General features: G+C 52.7%; 4 protein-coding genes across 4 annotated transcripts; 1 reads left to right on the forward strand and 3 right to left on the reverse strand.

Annotated features, from left to right (window-relative positions):
• Positions 1-170: 170 nt before the first annotated feature.
• N7539_007165 (chitin synthase export chaperone) lies at positions 171-1619 on the reverse strand (the record flags this gene model as incomplete). The annotated part of the gene is made up of 7 exons (XM_056936766.1): positions 171-382; positions 444-780; positions 844-937; positions 1010-1097; positions 1174-1267; positions 1374-1409; positions 1590-1619. The coding sequence occupies 7 exons, from the start codon at positions 1617-1619 to the stop codon at positions 171-173; spliced, it is 891 nt and encodes a 296-aa protein (XP_056787565.1).
• A 2103-nt stretch (positions 1620-3722) lies between these two features.
• N7539_007166 (C-24(28) sterol reductase) lies at positions 3723-7589 on the reverse strand (the record flags this gene model as incomplete). Its single annotated transcript, XM_056936767.1, has 8 exons — positions 3723-3877; positions 3980-4091; positions 4236-4487; positions 4617-4768; positions 5740-5767; positions 5877-6094; positions 6154-6485; positions 6547-7589. 8 exons carry the CDS (start codon positions 7587-7589, stop codon positions 3723-3725), a joined length of 2292 nt encoding a protein of 763 aa, XP_056787566.1.
• Positions 7590-8892: 1303 nt separating this feature from the next.
• N7539_007167 (RING-type E3 ubiquitin transferase MAG2) lies at positions 8893-11192 on the reverse strand (the record flags this gene model as incomplete). Its single annotated transcript, XM_056936768.1, has 2 exons — positions 8893-10872; positions 10938-11192. The coding sequence occupies 2 exons, from the start codon at positions 11190-11192 to the stop codon at positions 8893-8895; spliced, it is 2235 nt and encodes a 744-aa protein (XP_056787567.1).
• Positions 11193-12053: 861 nt separating this feature from the next.
• Positions 12054-14651, forward strand: N7539_007168 (mRNA-binding ubiquitin-specific protease UBP3; the record flags this gene model as incomplete). The annotated part of the gene is made up of 2 exons (XM_056936769.1): positions 12054-12548; positions 12612-14651. 2 exons carry the CDS (start codon positions 12054-12056, stop codon positions 14649-14651), a joined length of 2535 nt encoding a protein of 844 aa, XP_056787568.1.
• Between the last annotated feature and the right edge of the window lie 598 nt (positions 14652-15249).

Here is a 15249-nt window from a genome sequence, read left to right on the forward strand (position 1 = left end):
AGCTCATGCATGTGGCGGAGGAAAAGGCAAAGGACGTAAATGAGAGTGATGGGGCTGCACGCAATTAAGAGACGTCAAATGCCATCGGCTTCAAAAGGTGTGCCTTGTTCGGCCGGGCTTTTCTTTTCTTTTTGTTTTGTTATAATTGAGATCTCGACGGTGATGTCTCTTTAATTATAACCACTGCCGACTGGCAACGGCCAATCATCCTCGGTAATGCTACTCCAGAATCCCCAGATGGAAATGACCGAGAGCAGGGTGAATAAGGTTTCAAAAAGAGCGCCGTCGATTTTTCCGGATGTGGCTTGGCACAGATGTGTACTGATCACATACTGGAAAATTTGACCGATTGCAAACAACAAGGCCGCACCCACCAAGTAGACTATATCGCATCAGTATCCACGGTTCAGTCTGCATTTCGAGGAGGAGAAAAGGCAACGTACGCATCGGACGGACTTCGCCAAGTACGCGCAGCACGAGAACGGTCTCCAGCAAGAAGAACAAGACCAGGCACACCAACGGGAATAGCTGATACAGCACGTAGAGCCCGATATTGCGATTATTGCCGTTGCCCAGACTGGAATCAAAATGACCCGTCCATGAAAATCCGGTGTCGAGAGCAATGTATCCGGTGCCGATGAAGAGAGCGAGAGCGGATGCGGAGATGAGGCCGATGGAGGCGGGTGTGCCGTCATCAATCAGTTGGAAGCCCACCAACGCATTCATCAAGAGGATCCAGATGGTGGCAGTGATCGCCGCCAGATGGACCGCTGTAAACCCCTGTCCAACCCATCAGCGCCACCTCCAACCGAAACGAGATTCCGTTTCGCGTGAATGACATACCTTCCGCACACTTTCCGCGAGTGGAAACCCACCGACGGTGAAGATCTCACAAATCTCAATCACGAGGTATCCGAGTAAGAAGAGTTGAATTTCTCTACAGACCGGCATCAGCGAATCATCGACTTTCCGACGCAATCAACCTTGTCCTCCCCTTGACTGAACATACCGGCGTCCCACCGCTGCATGCTTCCGATCCGACCTCCAGAGCAGCGCAATTGTGACTAGGATGGCAATGAAGGCCAGAATGATTGAACCTGTCCTGCAATTAGCCAAAGCCCAGACTCGGCTGCAACTTGGCGCCACGAGTCGCATGTAAACATGTATACGCACCCAGATTAGCGAGATGGCGATCCCCGCTTAAGGGAATACCTGTCAGAACACATCCTCCGTAATTGATCCCCGGCGGTTGGTTGGCTTTGAAAAGCTAGATACGACAAGAGAGAGAGTCCTGGTCAGTTTCGATTTCGGTGGGCGCAGCATTCTGTCATGAATGGCGCTGTTTCGTAGGAATCTCAAAAGGTCTCACGAACATTGCAGACGGGTAACGTCGAATCGCGACAGAAGTCCTAGTGAAATCGAATTTCCCAATGGTCAGCATCCGTTGACTTGGCTCTTTTCCATTGCTTCCTGGGCATATATTCGTCCGTGCCGCCTCTCGTAGCTCTCCGCTGTAGGCAGCCCGGGCCGCCGATTGGGCCAGAAGCAGCCCAGTGCCATTCTCCGGCGCAAGATCGCATGCAACTCACATGGAAGTTCCCAAATTGCGTTGAACCCATGGCGAATCCTGGAGCGCACGACCGCTAGTCACGAGCCGTGGGCGAGTGCGCGAGAGTCGCGAATTGCTGGCGGATCTCAAGTCTGTTCTGGGGGAGGGTCCTGGAGATCGCGCTAACTCCCCTGACCCGTCGATGAGGTAGCGGCCGTGACCGCAAGGATGATCCGGGGGGGGGGGGGGGGGGCGGGTGTATGACTATGGAGAGGGTCGAATTCGGCGTGGAGAGAGCGCGACCGTAACAAAATCGTCAGGGTAGCGACTTGGGCGAGAAGATGAGGGAAGTTGCAACGGGTCGCTGGGGGTGGAGACGAGGGAAGCGTGGAACACTGGCTTGACGTTTGGCTTTTGGCTCTGGTAGTCTTGGAGACCGTGCTGGCGCTCTCGTGAAGTGGTGGTACCTTGACCACACCTCAGTTCTCAGGCCAACGGGGGAAAAAGCAAGAGGATGGAAGGTCGAGCAGGGAATCAACCACGCTAGCTGACAGCTGCTAGCCTCTTTCGTCGCTGGTCCAGCACTCGGACCTGAAGCTTTTAATTAAATCTTGGGCCTATCAGGCTCAATATATGTGCCGTGACTGTCGTCTGTGAGGGTTGGCCAGGTCTGCATGTGGTGATGTGGACGTATTGTTTCTTCTCCCCCTCCCCTCTCCCCTTCTTCATTCTACTGAAAGCGCCCTACAACTATACACTTGAATGTGGCAAAAGAGTCCCATGCTGCAGTACAGTACAATCCATAAATACGCTAGTCCTGCGCAATCATCGTTCGGCCAGGGATCGGCTCGTCAGGTTCCACACTTGTACCCGTAGACACGGCGGGTACCTGTCCATGGGTGAGCCTGGCCTGGTCGACTAAGAATAGTACAAGCCTTTCGAGGTCATCGTCGCATGGCCTCGAAAGGCAGTGTACTCCTGAAGATAGTTGGCCTTGCGGTCACAGCAGATAGTACAAAGTAGAAGTATAGGTATAACTGAGGACCCTTTTCAGATAACGAGCAAGCTGTCAAGGCAGAATAGTGCGACCGACCATACTCGAGCATAGATGAAACAAACCATTGCCCAGAACTCAGTCCGTCTGAAATAACGAATGTCTCGGAGTGATGACTCCGCCAGACACAAATCTGACGATGGTGTCGCTCTCGACTGTTTCGTCGGACACCTTTGAAAGCAGAAACCCGTCAGGATGTCTTCGTCACAATATTCATAGCATGATAGCACTGCTTTCTTTCTCTACTGACTTCTCACCAGCAGTCATCAAGCACAAGCACAAAGCCAATACAAACAATCAAACGAGTCCATCGATTCTGAAATGGATGTTTACCTCTTCCACGGTTCCGACCAGCCACCCCCGCTTGTCTGCTCTACGAGCGGCCATGTTGTTTTCTCTCCTCAGTCATCACATGAAATCTTGCAATACTAGCACTGCTGCACACTTGCCTAGTACTTAGTACGCAAGTAGTAGTGTGCTTCTGCTAGTAAGCTACATGAGTTTGTGGCTGAAGACGCCAGGCTTGAGCAGGATCTCGACTCACCCATGAAAGTGGTACCCGATCGCGTCGGCCTGGCGACCATGCACCATACGTTCGTAGCGTCAGTCTTGGCGCCACTTCGATGAACGAAAGAGGAATCCCACTTTCGTCATTTCTCATTCTTCGTGGACTCGCCTACGGAAGGCGGATTTCTTCTTCCACTGGGTGTTCAATTCTGCGTAGATGTCATAATGAGGCCTGATCGGGAGTCAGACGAAACATTTGCAATCTCAGGACCCGCAGAGCGGGTGTGAGGCTAGGTTTTTGAGACTACTCCGTGCCTTCATTTCCATATCCTGACGTTAGTGTTCGTCACATCGAGACTACGGCCACGATCTCTACGTATAACGTATATATATATACCTTGTCTTATTGCTGTGCTGCACATCGCAAATTCGTAAATCTAATCGTTTCCAACCCTGATTGTCCGGGTGTCGTATTCTCATAACAACTTGCCTTTTGGGAGATCATCTTGATTTTCTCAGGGTATAGTCAAAGACCGAGGAGCGACTATACTAAAACATTTCATTCCATGATAATCATTTCACCGAGGAGTGTGCCACATCACATCCACCTGTCTAGCACACATCCTCAATCACCTGCTTCTTCCCATCATGCTCGCCAAGGTCAAGCTTCAATGTGCGTCCGAACAGCTCCACCAGCATTTCGAAGCAGACCTTGGTGATAGCAGGGTCGTATCGGCCTTTGCTGAGCTCGTCTCGAATGAAAGCGTCTGAGTGAGTGTCAGTCTGGCACTTCCATCAACATCGCATTGAACCCTCAGGCTCATTGGTGTTGGCAAGGTTGAATGAATAGTGCAAGCACAATGACTTACGCTGGGCCCAGGCAACTTCATAGAACCCGAATAGAACACCCTTGTCGTGCAGCGTCTTGCGGATCAAGTCGCGACCCTCGGGTGGGACGTGGTTGTCGTTCTTACCGAAGATCTGGTTGAACATTGAGCCGTCAGCTGACCATCTTGGACACCTGTGAACCCACAATGCCCAATCGCGACTTCGGAGCCATCATCGGGAGCGTGTGAGTTGCACAGGATACAGATGCTCGCGGTGAACAAAAGAAAAATAACGAACCATCAGCAATTCTCCTTGGATGTCTCCTGCTCGCTCCAGACTGTCGTCATTCTTGCCTTGAGCAAGCGTCTTGCTGTGAATATCAGTAGCAAAGTAGCACACGGCAGCCTTGACACGGCTGTCCAGGGCGCAGCGATAGGCTAGATGGCCTCCCAGACACATTCCCGTGGCCCCGACGCGGCCATTGCAGGTTGACAGTGAGAGCAGATAGTCAACCGAGAGACGAGCGTCCTCGTCATAGGCTGCCAATTTCTGTGGCGCGTTGCTTGTTAGCGTGGTAATAACCAAGAGTCAACCCAGATGGCCTTCAGCAACAACATTGAGGTAATGTTGAAACAATTCAAATCATCGAAGGAGAAGAACCCAGGAAGTGATACAGACCTTGGTAATCTTCCACTTGTTGCCATTATCCGTGTCCTCAACATCGTACTTGAGCGGCTCCGGGCCCGTGAATTCATGGTAGCTTGATGGAGCGGCGCAGATGTAGCCCTGTCCAGCAATCTGGCGGGCAAATCGGGCCACAGGGCCGGTGACTGCCACGCGCAACGAATGAAGCCCAGATTAGTACGAATCTCGTGTTAAGCGAGGATTTGCACCCCATATCTTCGCTCTCATTGCCTATCTCTCGGCATGGTCATTCTAACCTTGGTAGATTTCACTGAAAACAACTACTCCGGGGAATCGGGCATTTGGATAGCCCGGAATCGTGGGGTGGAAGATGTAAATGCCTGAGAAATTGGTAAGCACTCCCCGTCTCAGGAACGGCATAAAAGATTATTGTTTCAGCTCTTAAGCGACAGCATTGAGTGGCATCAATTCATGCCTTCGCGTAGTGGGGGAGCTTCGGCGCGACGCCAGGTCATAAAGTTCCTGGGATATGGGTACTGACGCATTTTTCCCTGGCCATCGGCCGTTGTGGGAACATCCACATGAGACTCCTGAATAAGCATTATGAGAATTATCTTGTCTTTATTTCGAAACTTCTTCAAGCTTTTGGGCGGGCAGATTGAAGATGTATGGATGACAGGCTCGTCGGGAGTCGATGCCCGCAGCTCGCCAGACCGAATTTATCGATAAGAGCGCGGGGCGCTTACGTCGAAGTGGAGCTGCCCGACTAATATTGCACGACGTCGAGGGCAGCTATGTCTAAGGTTGGGGCCGCAGAACCATGAATGAAGTATGCCGCAATCTAAGTACTTGCACAATCTGTCGGGTTAAAATGTTGGGCGCAATTTTCATATACTGAGTAGTAGTACACGAATCTCTCTGAGAATGTACAACATGCGGAAGAGCAAGAAGAAGCATTCGAAAACAAATGGTGAATAATGTACACGAAGCGTACCGCTGGAAGACCACGATCAAATCAACCGAGACAAGACGGCCAGCGGAAGGTATTATAACAAAATATATATCAAGCGAATGTCACCAAGAGCCTAGAACAGATCATATAGAAATTTTGGGAACCGAATCCAAGGACCAAAGAGAGTGACTTGGGCTCACTCACACGGCCGATCCATCATACACCCGGCGTACTAGGGCAACAGAAACTCATGTCGTGAAACGTCACTCAAAAGACATACTGTTGGTGAATTCCGTCAGCAGAGGTTAAGAATCACATAAGGAGGGCATAGCGAAACTTACAGGAACGAAGAGGTAAGGCACGCGCTTCTCGTACTCAGTCCAAGTCTCACCGTACTTGATCCGGCAACGCTGGATGTCTCGCAAAGCACGATGAGAGATCATGCAAGCAAAGAAGACGGGGTAGAACCAAGGGAAGGGGCTGGAGAAACCGGTAATCAAACCCCAGTTGAGCGCGAAGTAGAGGTCGCACGTGTAGTGGATCTTGCGGGCCTTGCCATCTATCAATCGAATCGATATCAGCTTCTGGTAAGTCTTGGCGCAGACAATTGCAACTTACACCACCCGTCAATGAGAATCTTCGAGCCATCGGCGGCAGTCAGAGTCTTAGGGTTCTCCACAGTCTGCCAGGGAAGCTGAGGGAAAGACTTCCGGTTCACCATGGTGCCACGCTCCTGCTGGCGGAATCGGTTTTTCTGGCTATTGGTGGTGTCCCAAACCCAGTAGACGAAAAGGTAGGCAATATACAAAAAGGCGAGGAAGAATCGGTTCCAGTGATATTCAGAAGGGTCGTGGTTCGCCAAGTAGATGGTGCAATGGCAGTAGCTCAAGGGCACACCAGCCAAATTCCAGAAGATGAGCATGAAACCCCACTTCTCATAGTACATATCCCTATCATACACGCCGTTAGTCACTTCCGCTCGACGCGTCACTCCAGCCATGGGGCTCTTACCAGGTAGACACGATGCACTCCTCGCCCTTGGAACAGGCGTTGGCGTAGAGAAAGTGGGCCATAACGAGGAACATGACCTCTCCAGAGACATAGCCGTAGTTCTCATATTGACGAGCCGCGGCACCCATTGACAGACCCAGCAAAATATACCAAGGCAGGCGAACCTCGAAAAACATTTTGAAATCCAGGATACCAAACATACGAGGGTTGAGCTCAGCTCCCATGAAGAAATCGTAGATTGGCGAACCAGTCATGCGGTGTTGCGCTCCACGGTAAAGGGCCGAAAAGTAGGCCGCAAAAGACACCAGGTAGCCCGACAGAATGGCGACACTCAACAGGGGACCGAACTCATCAATGATGGTGTAGAGCTTGAACAGTCCAGTGAAGTGCAGGAAAAGCGCCACCGCAATGCTCGTGTAGAATGACCAGACGCCGGAGCAATAGTACGGAAGTTGCTTTCCTCCCGCGTGGGGCAGCGGGCGTCCAGAGACAGTGACACCAGGCAGGAGAACGTAGCAGGCACCCTCGAAGATGAAAAACACCCAGTAGATCGTCCAAGCCTTCAGCGAAGGGTATGCGCCAGTGTAGACGAGATTCACCATGTGAGAGAAGAACTGGCTATAAGTCTGCCCCTCCGCCCGGCGGGGGAATTTGCCATCGTAGTACGTCGCGCCAATCCACATGTAGTACATGAGAATGGGGAAACCAATCATCATGGCGAGGACTCCAGGTGAGCCCCCGAACTCGTAATGCCCGCTGTAGTCGACTTTGGGGTCCAACCCCTCCACCCAGCCGTCGACGATGCGCGATTCAGGCTTGACCGCACCGTTTGTGGTTTCGTCCTTGCTCTCAATCTTCACGGCAGGGCTCTCCTCCCGCTCATCCTCCGAGGTCACCTTGGTAGTAGTGCGTCGACGCGCAGAGGATTTGGTGGATGCCGTCTCCGAGGGCGTTGCGGAGTCCTCTCGTTCGCTCATGTCCAGAGCCGGGGTCCTTCTAGTGGACCGACGACCGGGAGTTTCGATGTAACCAGGACGCTCCATCTTTCTGACAGGTCCAGACAGTTGTCAGCACGATCAGAATAAGAAGAGAAGTGTGCGCGACGCGGCGCGGCGGAGGCCTTCATTGCCTTTAAAGGTGGTGCTTCTCCGCAGGGGAGAGTCTTTGCCCAGTGCCCAGTGCCCAGTGCCCACCACCATCGAAGGGAACCATGTTCGAGAGGACTAGCACTTACTTGGGGGTCTTCCCCGTTTGAGAGCGGGTCAAAGTCATGATTGCCTGGACGGATGTCCCGATATCCGAAGATCAAGAGCACAAAGGCAACGGGCCGGAAAGCACACGAAGGCAAAGAAGAGAAGGGGCCACGACGTCGCAGTAGCAGGGAAGAAAAATAGCCCGAGTGGTTCGAGGTACCGTACCACTACCGCCGTACCTTGCATGCGCCAGCGTACGGCGCGTACTGCCAAGCATACGTGAGTGGCCCCCCTTTTTCCACACAATCCAATCATGGAGACGCTGCTCACGTACCCTGGCCGTCCCTTACCACAAGCATACACCCGGCGCATGCTTGTTCCGCCTGTCGGGCTCCCCCACATGATTTCAATACTTCATCGGCAATCGCCTTCCGATGGAAGTCTATCCTCAGTATCCCGTTACTACAACACCATACTTGGCAGTTGACCGCGAAACTACTTGCGATCTTTCCAGCAGATCTGGAGTTCTCGTCTTCACTCCCGCGCTGCTTGGCCACCCTTCATGGAGCCATGTGGCGGCAACGGAGACTAATCGCTCCAGGCTGAGTGGGTATCCTCGCTCTCTCTTGCCCTGCGCGAACTGGCAAAGAACCCCAGATCTCTTAATGTGTCAATATGCCAAAGCGAGGCTGTTGGGTACTCCCAGCTTTCTAGGCAGTGAGGCACACCATCAACTATCCGGTTTACGCCAAAGGGTTCTCGCGATCCACTGACGCTGTTTTGCTTGATTTGGGCTCTCGTTGGGGATATACTCTGGTCACACTACCATCAAGCAAGTTTGACACGGTCGTTCGCCCTGGAGTTCACATCCATCTCATGCGTGGTTGATGCTTTCAAGTCACTAGGGTTCGGTCAGACTCTGTGATTGGCTTATTTATGTGACATCAAGACCATAACAAAGTCAACAGCGATCCCCCAAAATTGTGATCAAGGACAAGCTCGCATGCTCAGAAAAGGGGCATGTTGTATTGATTTAATGAGGAAAGTCTGGTAGAATGAACAAAACGAAAATGTGCGCAAATAGACAATCGACGGAGAGGGTCCTCGTCGAGTAGACTGACATGTCTCCGATCTGACAACCGTGCTACTATATTCATGCTGCTCTGTGACTGTTGGTCGACATTAACGTAATCTTGTTCTTCTTTTTCTTCTTGCCACCGGCACCGTTACCGGGACCGCCTTGGGACGATGAAGGTCCAGCCGTGGTCTGGCTTTCTTGAGCACTCTGGGCCATGATCTCAGATTCTTGCCGTGCAAAGAGCTCATCCTCCCAACCCTGAAGCCATCCGTCATGAGGCATCGCACGTTGAATGTCGCCGAGTGGAGTAGTGGGGGCAATGGCCGTGGTGCCCCAGACAGTGCGAGAACCCGGAGGACTAGAAGAGGGAGACGCAAGTGCGCCGAATTGAGTGGCAACTCGAGGAGGCGAGGCTGAAGCCGAATCGGGGTCAAACGGAGGGGTGAGACCATGACTTGTAAGAGGTTGAAAGTCATCCGTGGAGAATGGAGCCTCACTGGCGCTCCCGAAGCTTGGTCGCTTGCGACGAGCGGCAGCCCACCTTTCCTCCTCCTCCTTCTTTTCCGCCCTGATACGATCTTTCTCTTCACGGGCCTCTTTGTCCCGGTTCCGCTTGCGACGCTTTTCAGTCTCGGTTCGGAAGCGGCTCAAGACTTCCGGCACCACCACGTCTCTCCAGTCGCATTCCAAAAAATTCACTTCACAACCATGAGGCAAATGACCCAAGTATTTCACGCGTTTGCGCAATTCATCGTCAACAATGTGTCCCGTGGAGATATGCTCGACACGAGGCAGAATTGTTGCAGGGAATGAAGCGTAATCGCCAAAAGCTGCCTTGAGAATACGAATATCGAGCGGCGACAGGTAGAACTGAGGCAACGCCTGGTAAAAATAGTAAGGCTGGTCAGCGGGGTGGGCGCCATGTGAGTCCTTGGCTTGCTTGTTCGGCGTTTCAGAACGCAGCTTCGAGGAGAGGTGGATCTCATTCATCGCATCCGTGAGTTCTATCGGGCCATTGGGAGCAGATGATGCGCCTTCAGCTTCCGCGAGCGCTGCCGGTGTAACATTCACGGTGGACGTAGTGTCTCGTTCGTCGGGAAGAATGGCGCCAGAGCGTTCCACATTATTTGACACCGCAGTATCAAACTTGTGAGGCTCACTGACAGAGATTTTTCCTCCTTTACTTGCGGGAGGCTGGCGAGAAATATCCGGAGGATTTCCGATTCCACGGAGTTTCTCTTTGGCCTCGTTGATGGCGCCGATAGCCTTGCGCGTCCACGTGTTCTCATCTCCGAACATCAGTTCGTCCTCAATCTCCTGTTGGCGAAGGTCTTCAATCTCAGCATCATACTGGGACACCATGTAATCCTGTCCACCCTTCATGATCCTAGAGTAATCGGCAACCTCTGCCACATGAAACCACGGAATATCATCTCCAGCAGTCAGGGTCTCTGCGCCATCCCGAGGAAGAGCGAGTGTGCTACCAGGCTCTCGCTTTACCAGACGCAGAATCACATCACCGCCCTCAACGGGAAGATCTCCTTCTTGACCACGGAACCACCGGACTGGTCGCGCGTCAGATGCATAAATCGAATCCCAGCAGATGGGACACTTCTTCCATCGCGGTTTTCTTTCGGGAACATGATGTGTTTCGTCGTCAGACGAATGCATGTAACGTATCAGACAAGGCAGACAGAAAATATGACCACAACGAGCCATGCGTGGTGCAACCGGTGTCGAGAGGCAAATGGGGCAGCTGGCGGCCTGGGTTTGAGCAGATACTAAGACCTGGAGCACCGAAGCCCAATCCAAGTGCACATCGGCATTGGCCGCTTGGGCATGGTAATTCTGGTCTGGCGACACAATGAATCTATAATTGGCATGGACATAACGGGCTTTGTCGGCGGCGTGGTATCCCGATCCTGCTCCCCATGACTGATATCGTCGAGCATTACGGGGAGGTGGCTGATATTGCGGTCGAGGTGGCAAAGAAAAGTTCATCAAATGGGTAATGGACGTTTGTCCTTTGCGGCTGCTTGCTGATCTCATGACGGCCTAAAATTTTCCAAGGAGCATGATTAGACATCGTAGTCGCCTGCAACCCGATCTGAACCACCTACTGATTCACTGAACTCATCATCGTCCAGCAACCGGGGCTTTCTTTGTCGCTTATGCTGACCCTTCCGTGCCTGATTGTTCCTTGCAGTGCCGAGTGCTTTCGACGATGAGTTGCTCCCAAATGCAGCCGGGGCCCCGGAGCGGCGGTGGCCGCTATGCTCGGTTGAGCCGGTGGAATGGAAGCTTGACGACGGAGTCGACGTGTTTGGGGTGTTCACTGCTTTGGAGGCAGTCTGGCTTGGTCCAGCAGCCGACATGTCCAAGCTCAAGCACAAAGAAGCGATGGACGATCTTCTTTATGTGCAGACACTCAGACAAAAAGTCCAGCTCAGCTTGATGGGATAGATGCTCGTCCAGCTCAGCAATAAGTTGGCGTGGATAAGATATACCCTCGATCTGGATCAGGCTCACCACTATGTGACTACCCAGCGAATGTCAAACAACATTCGAGGCCAGTTAGTGAGAAAAGATCAAAGAATTTGCCTCGAAAGGCCATCTAAAGACAGACAAAGCGTCCAGAGAGGCACGCTGATAAGATATCTAGAATTGTAGTCGAGGAGGGGCGCCAGGCATGGATGACATCGTTGGCACGTGCTCAATGACTCAGCCTTTGCTGAATCAGCGACGGTCCGGGCTCGGGCTGCCCACTGGAACCCAAGCCAGCAACTTGCGGGAGCCCAGCTTCGCTTCGACGAAACGTAGTGAACCACCACCTTCTTTTGCCCGTCCTCAACTCCAGCTACACATACCATATCAGCAATCAATCTGCTACTTCCCTTGATAGTAGTCGGGTAGCGCCCACAAGGTAAAGCTTTCCTTGCCCCGGCGTCCAATTCTTTAGGTTCCAAATTACTTATCATTTGTCTGCTTTTAGTACTTTCACTGTTAACCGATTTCTGCTACTTTCTCTGTGATTCCAACTGAAATTTCGATTTTTCCCACCTGGCAATAATGGCTGCATAAAGGTGATCTGATGCTTCAGGTTCTTCTCTCAGTGCCTCGACGAAAGTGAAACCCTGATCCACCGGGTGGCTCCCTTTGAGGCAGCGCGTGTGGATATACCAGAGAGGCAACACGTCCCTTTACGCCTTGTCGAGATGAATCCCCATCTGCCAGCAATGCCCCATGGGCAGCCACCCATGGGGCCCCCGCGCAGACAGCAAGACTACTACAATCCGGCTCCTCCTAACATGCGCGCTCCGGCGTACATGGGCTATCCACCCCACATGAATGGTCATTTGCCTCCTGCCTACTCGCCGCAGCAGTTTCCTCCATGGTATCCTCCTTACGGCCACATGCAGCAAATGCCTCCCCGTCCATATCAAACCCCATATGGGCCGATGATCGTGTCCTCATACCCACAAGCTCAGCCGATCATGGCGCCAAGCCACATGCCCCATCACTCACTCCCCATGCAACCACGAGCGGCGACTCCTATGCAGTCCACCATGTCACCTTCGCTGTCAGCCCCGCCCCCGCTCCAAGCAGAAATGCACGAGCCTCATAGCATGATGCCTATTCAGTCCCAGCAAATGTACCCGCTGGTCTCCTCGCCACCACACTGGGAGCCAAAGCCAGTCGTGTCGCAGCCCGAGCCCGTCTTCACTCCGCCAGTAAGTCAATTCAAATAAAGTCATGATATACCTTCGTTACGGCCGTAACTAACACTGGCTCAGGTACCGTGGGTGTCAACAACTGACGTCGACTTTCCAACGGCCTCGTTCTCCCGCAGAAATGTCCGGCCTATGCCAGAAGAAGTCCAGTTCCCTCCCAAGGATGGACGCTGGATCATCGGTCCCTTCAAAGGCAAATATGTGAAGCCCAAGCAAGCCCAAGCAACAGCTATAGTCCCATCAGAGCCTCAGACGCCGACCACGTCGGTTCCTTTCTCAGATGGCCCATCTACTCAAGCAACTACACCATCGTCTGCTGATCCTTCATCTACTCCCAGTCAGCAGGTTAAGAGAAAGGAAGCTAAGCCCGCAGTTCCAATTGTCCCAGTGGTCCCAACTACACCTGTCGCGCCACGCCGTGATCCCAAGGACAGCTTTAAACCCAGTCCCGAGGCATCGGACGCAACGGGGCCCATTGCGGAGTCAATTCCGTCGACATCCGCTACCGAGAACACGACTGTTCCCACTTCACCTGTTCAGTCCGCGCCGAAGTCGTGGGCTGACTTGGTTCGGAACAAAAATGCTGCTCGTTCCGCGGGCAGTGTTGCGCCAGAGACAAATCCGTTGGCCGTCCAGAAGAACGAGTCCCTTGCCGATGTCCTGAGCAGCTTGAGCGAAGATGTCTCCCAGTACAGTGATAAGATTGCTTTCCTGGAGCCCCGAGGCTTGGTGAATACTGGCAACATGTGCTACATGAATTCTGTCCTTCAAATACTGGTGTCATGCGTTCCATTCCACCAATTCCTCGACCTTGTTGGCCGGCGTGCGGCCCATAGCTTTCATAGTGATATGCCGTTGATTGATGCAATGATAATGTTCATGCGCGAGTTCAACGTCATCGACGCTGCGTCATCTGAGGAGCAGCTTCGGCTTCGCCTGAAACCGAACGAACTTGAACAATATGGGGAAGCCTTCGTTCCAGAATTCGTCTATGAGATGATCCGCCAGCTTCCCCGTTTCCGTGATATGCGGCGGGGTCATCAGCAGGACGCTCAGGAGTTCCTCGGTTTCCTTCTTGAGGAACTGCATGAGGAATGTGACCGTGCTTCTAAGCGCATCTCTAAGTCACAGAATGCCTTGGGGGTAGATGGCCATGAGTCATTCCATGAAGCGGCTGGTGATGGTGAGTGGCTTGAGGTTGGCCACAAACAGAAAGCAGCCGTGACTCAGCTGTCAGGCGCGATTGCTGCAGAGTCTCCGATCACACGAATCTTCGGTGGAAAACTACGTTCAGAGTTCAAGGTACCAGGAAACAAGACATCTGTCACAATGGAGCCCTATCAGCCTCTGCAGCTTGATATTGGAGCCCCTGATGTCCACAACATCATTGATGCGTTGAAGGGGCTCACCAAGCCTGAAAGCATCCAAGGTGACTTCAACTCATCCCGGGGCCCGAATGTCACCGCTACCAAGCAGATGTTCATCGAAACGCTACCTCCTGTTCTCATTCTCCATCTCAAGCGGTTCCAGTATGACAGCGTCACCGGCGCCACGCAGAAAATTTGGAAGAAGGTTGGCTATCCCCTCGACCTGGAAATTCCTCGTGAAGTATTCCCAGCCCACAGGCGCAATGCCCTCGCAGCCCAGGGCGGGTTGCCTAAGTACCGTCTCATGGGAGTCATCTATCATCACGGAAAGAATGCGAGCGGTGGTCACTATACTGTTGACGTGCGACGCCAAGACGGTCGTGAATGGATTCGTATGGATGACACGGTGATCCGTCGTGTGCGAAGCGAGGATGTCGCAGAGGCGGGTGGTGAAGAAGACCCGAAGGTGCTTGCGGCTGCTCTTGAGCAACACCGCAACGATAAGGTCCCTCGCTCCAATATCTTTGAGAACATCGATCAGGACGATTTAGAATCCGCTGAAAGTGACAAAGGCTGGAGCCAGGTCAACGGGTCTTCTGGGCATTCGAGCAAGAAGTCCATCAATGGTATCGCACCCGCCTCCAATTCATCTTCTGGGGTGCGGACTCCGCTTGGTCGATATGGCTCGCGTGACAACCGTGTTGCCTACCTGTTGTTCTATCAGCGTGTCGCCTAAGTAGCTCGACACTACGACGGTGAAACTAACTGTGGACTTTGCTGAAATGTCTTTGAGCGAAAGACACTTCGGACAGCCCGGACGTGCATTGCGCTATCTCAATGTCTGCTCTGATGCACCAGTTCGTCCACCTCTCATTAGTACCCGGGTGGCGCTATGTTCTTTCATCACTGAACCATCGCGCAACACGTTGAAAACCCTGCTTATTGTCCGCGGGGTATTGATGAGCCCTGTCGCAATCGGCTGAGTCCACTGGCCTCACACAACCTATGGACTTCGGCCCGATGGCTCACACATATCTGTGTGGGCGTTTGTCACTTGTTGGGCGTTCAAACGTACCAGTCATGCGCGCGGCGCGACGAAGACGGGTCCTGAATGAATTCAAGCCGCGTCATCGAACATGGGAAGGTGTCCTTGTCCCAGCTCCCGCCCATGTGAATTCTTCAACAACTCCCCTTCTCACGGGGTCCCTCTATCTATGACTGCCTTCACATGCATCATGCGCTCGTCTTGTCATTTTTCGCATTCAATTTCTCGTACAAAATATCCTTCAAAAGGCCTCCGAGGGGTCAGTTCACGTTCGCCTACATTGTAATCT

The sequence above is a fragment of the Penicillium diatomitis genome (assembly GCF_028827545.1).
Source record: "Penicillium diatomitis strain IBT 30728 chromosome Unknown utg000010l_segment0_segment0, whole genome shotgun sequence".
Classification (NCBI taxonomy): domain Eukaryota; kingdom Fungi; phylum Ascomycota; class Eurotiomycetes; order Eurotiales; family Aspergillaceae; genus Penicillium; species Penicillium diatomitis.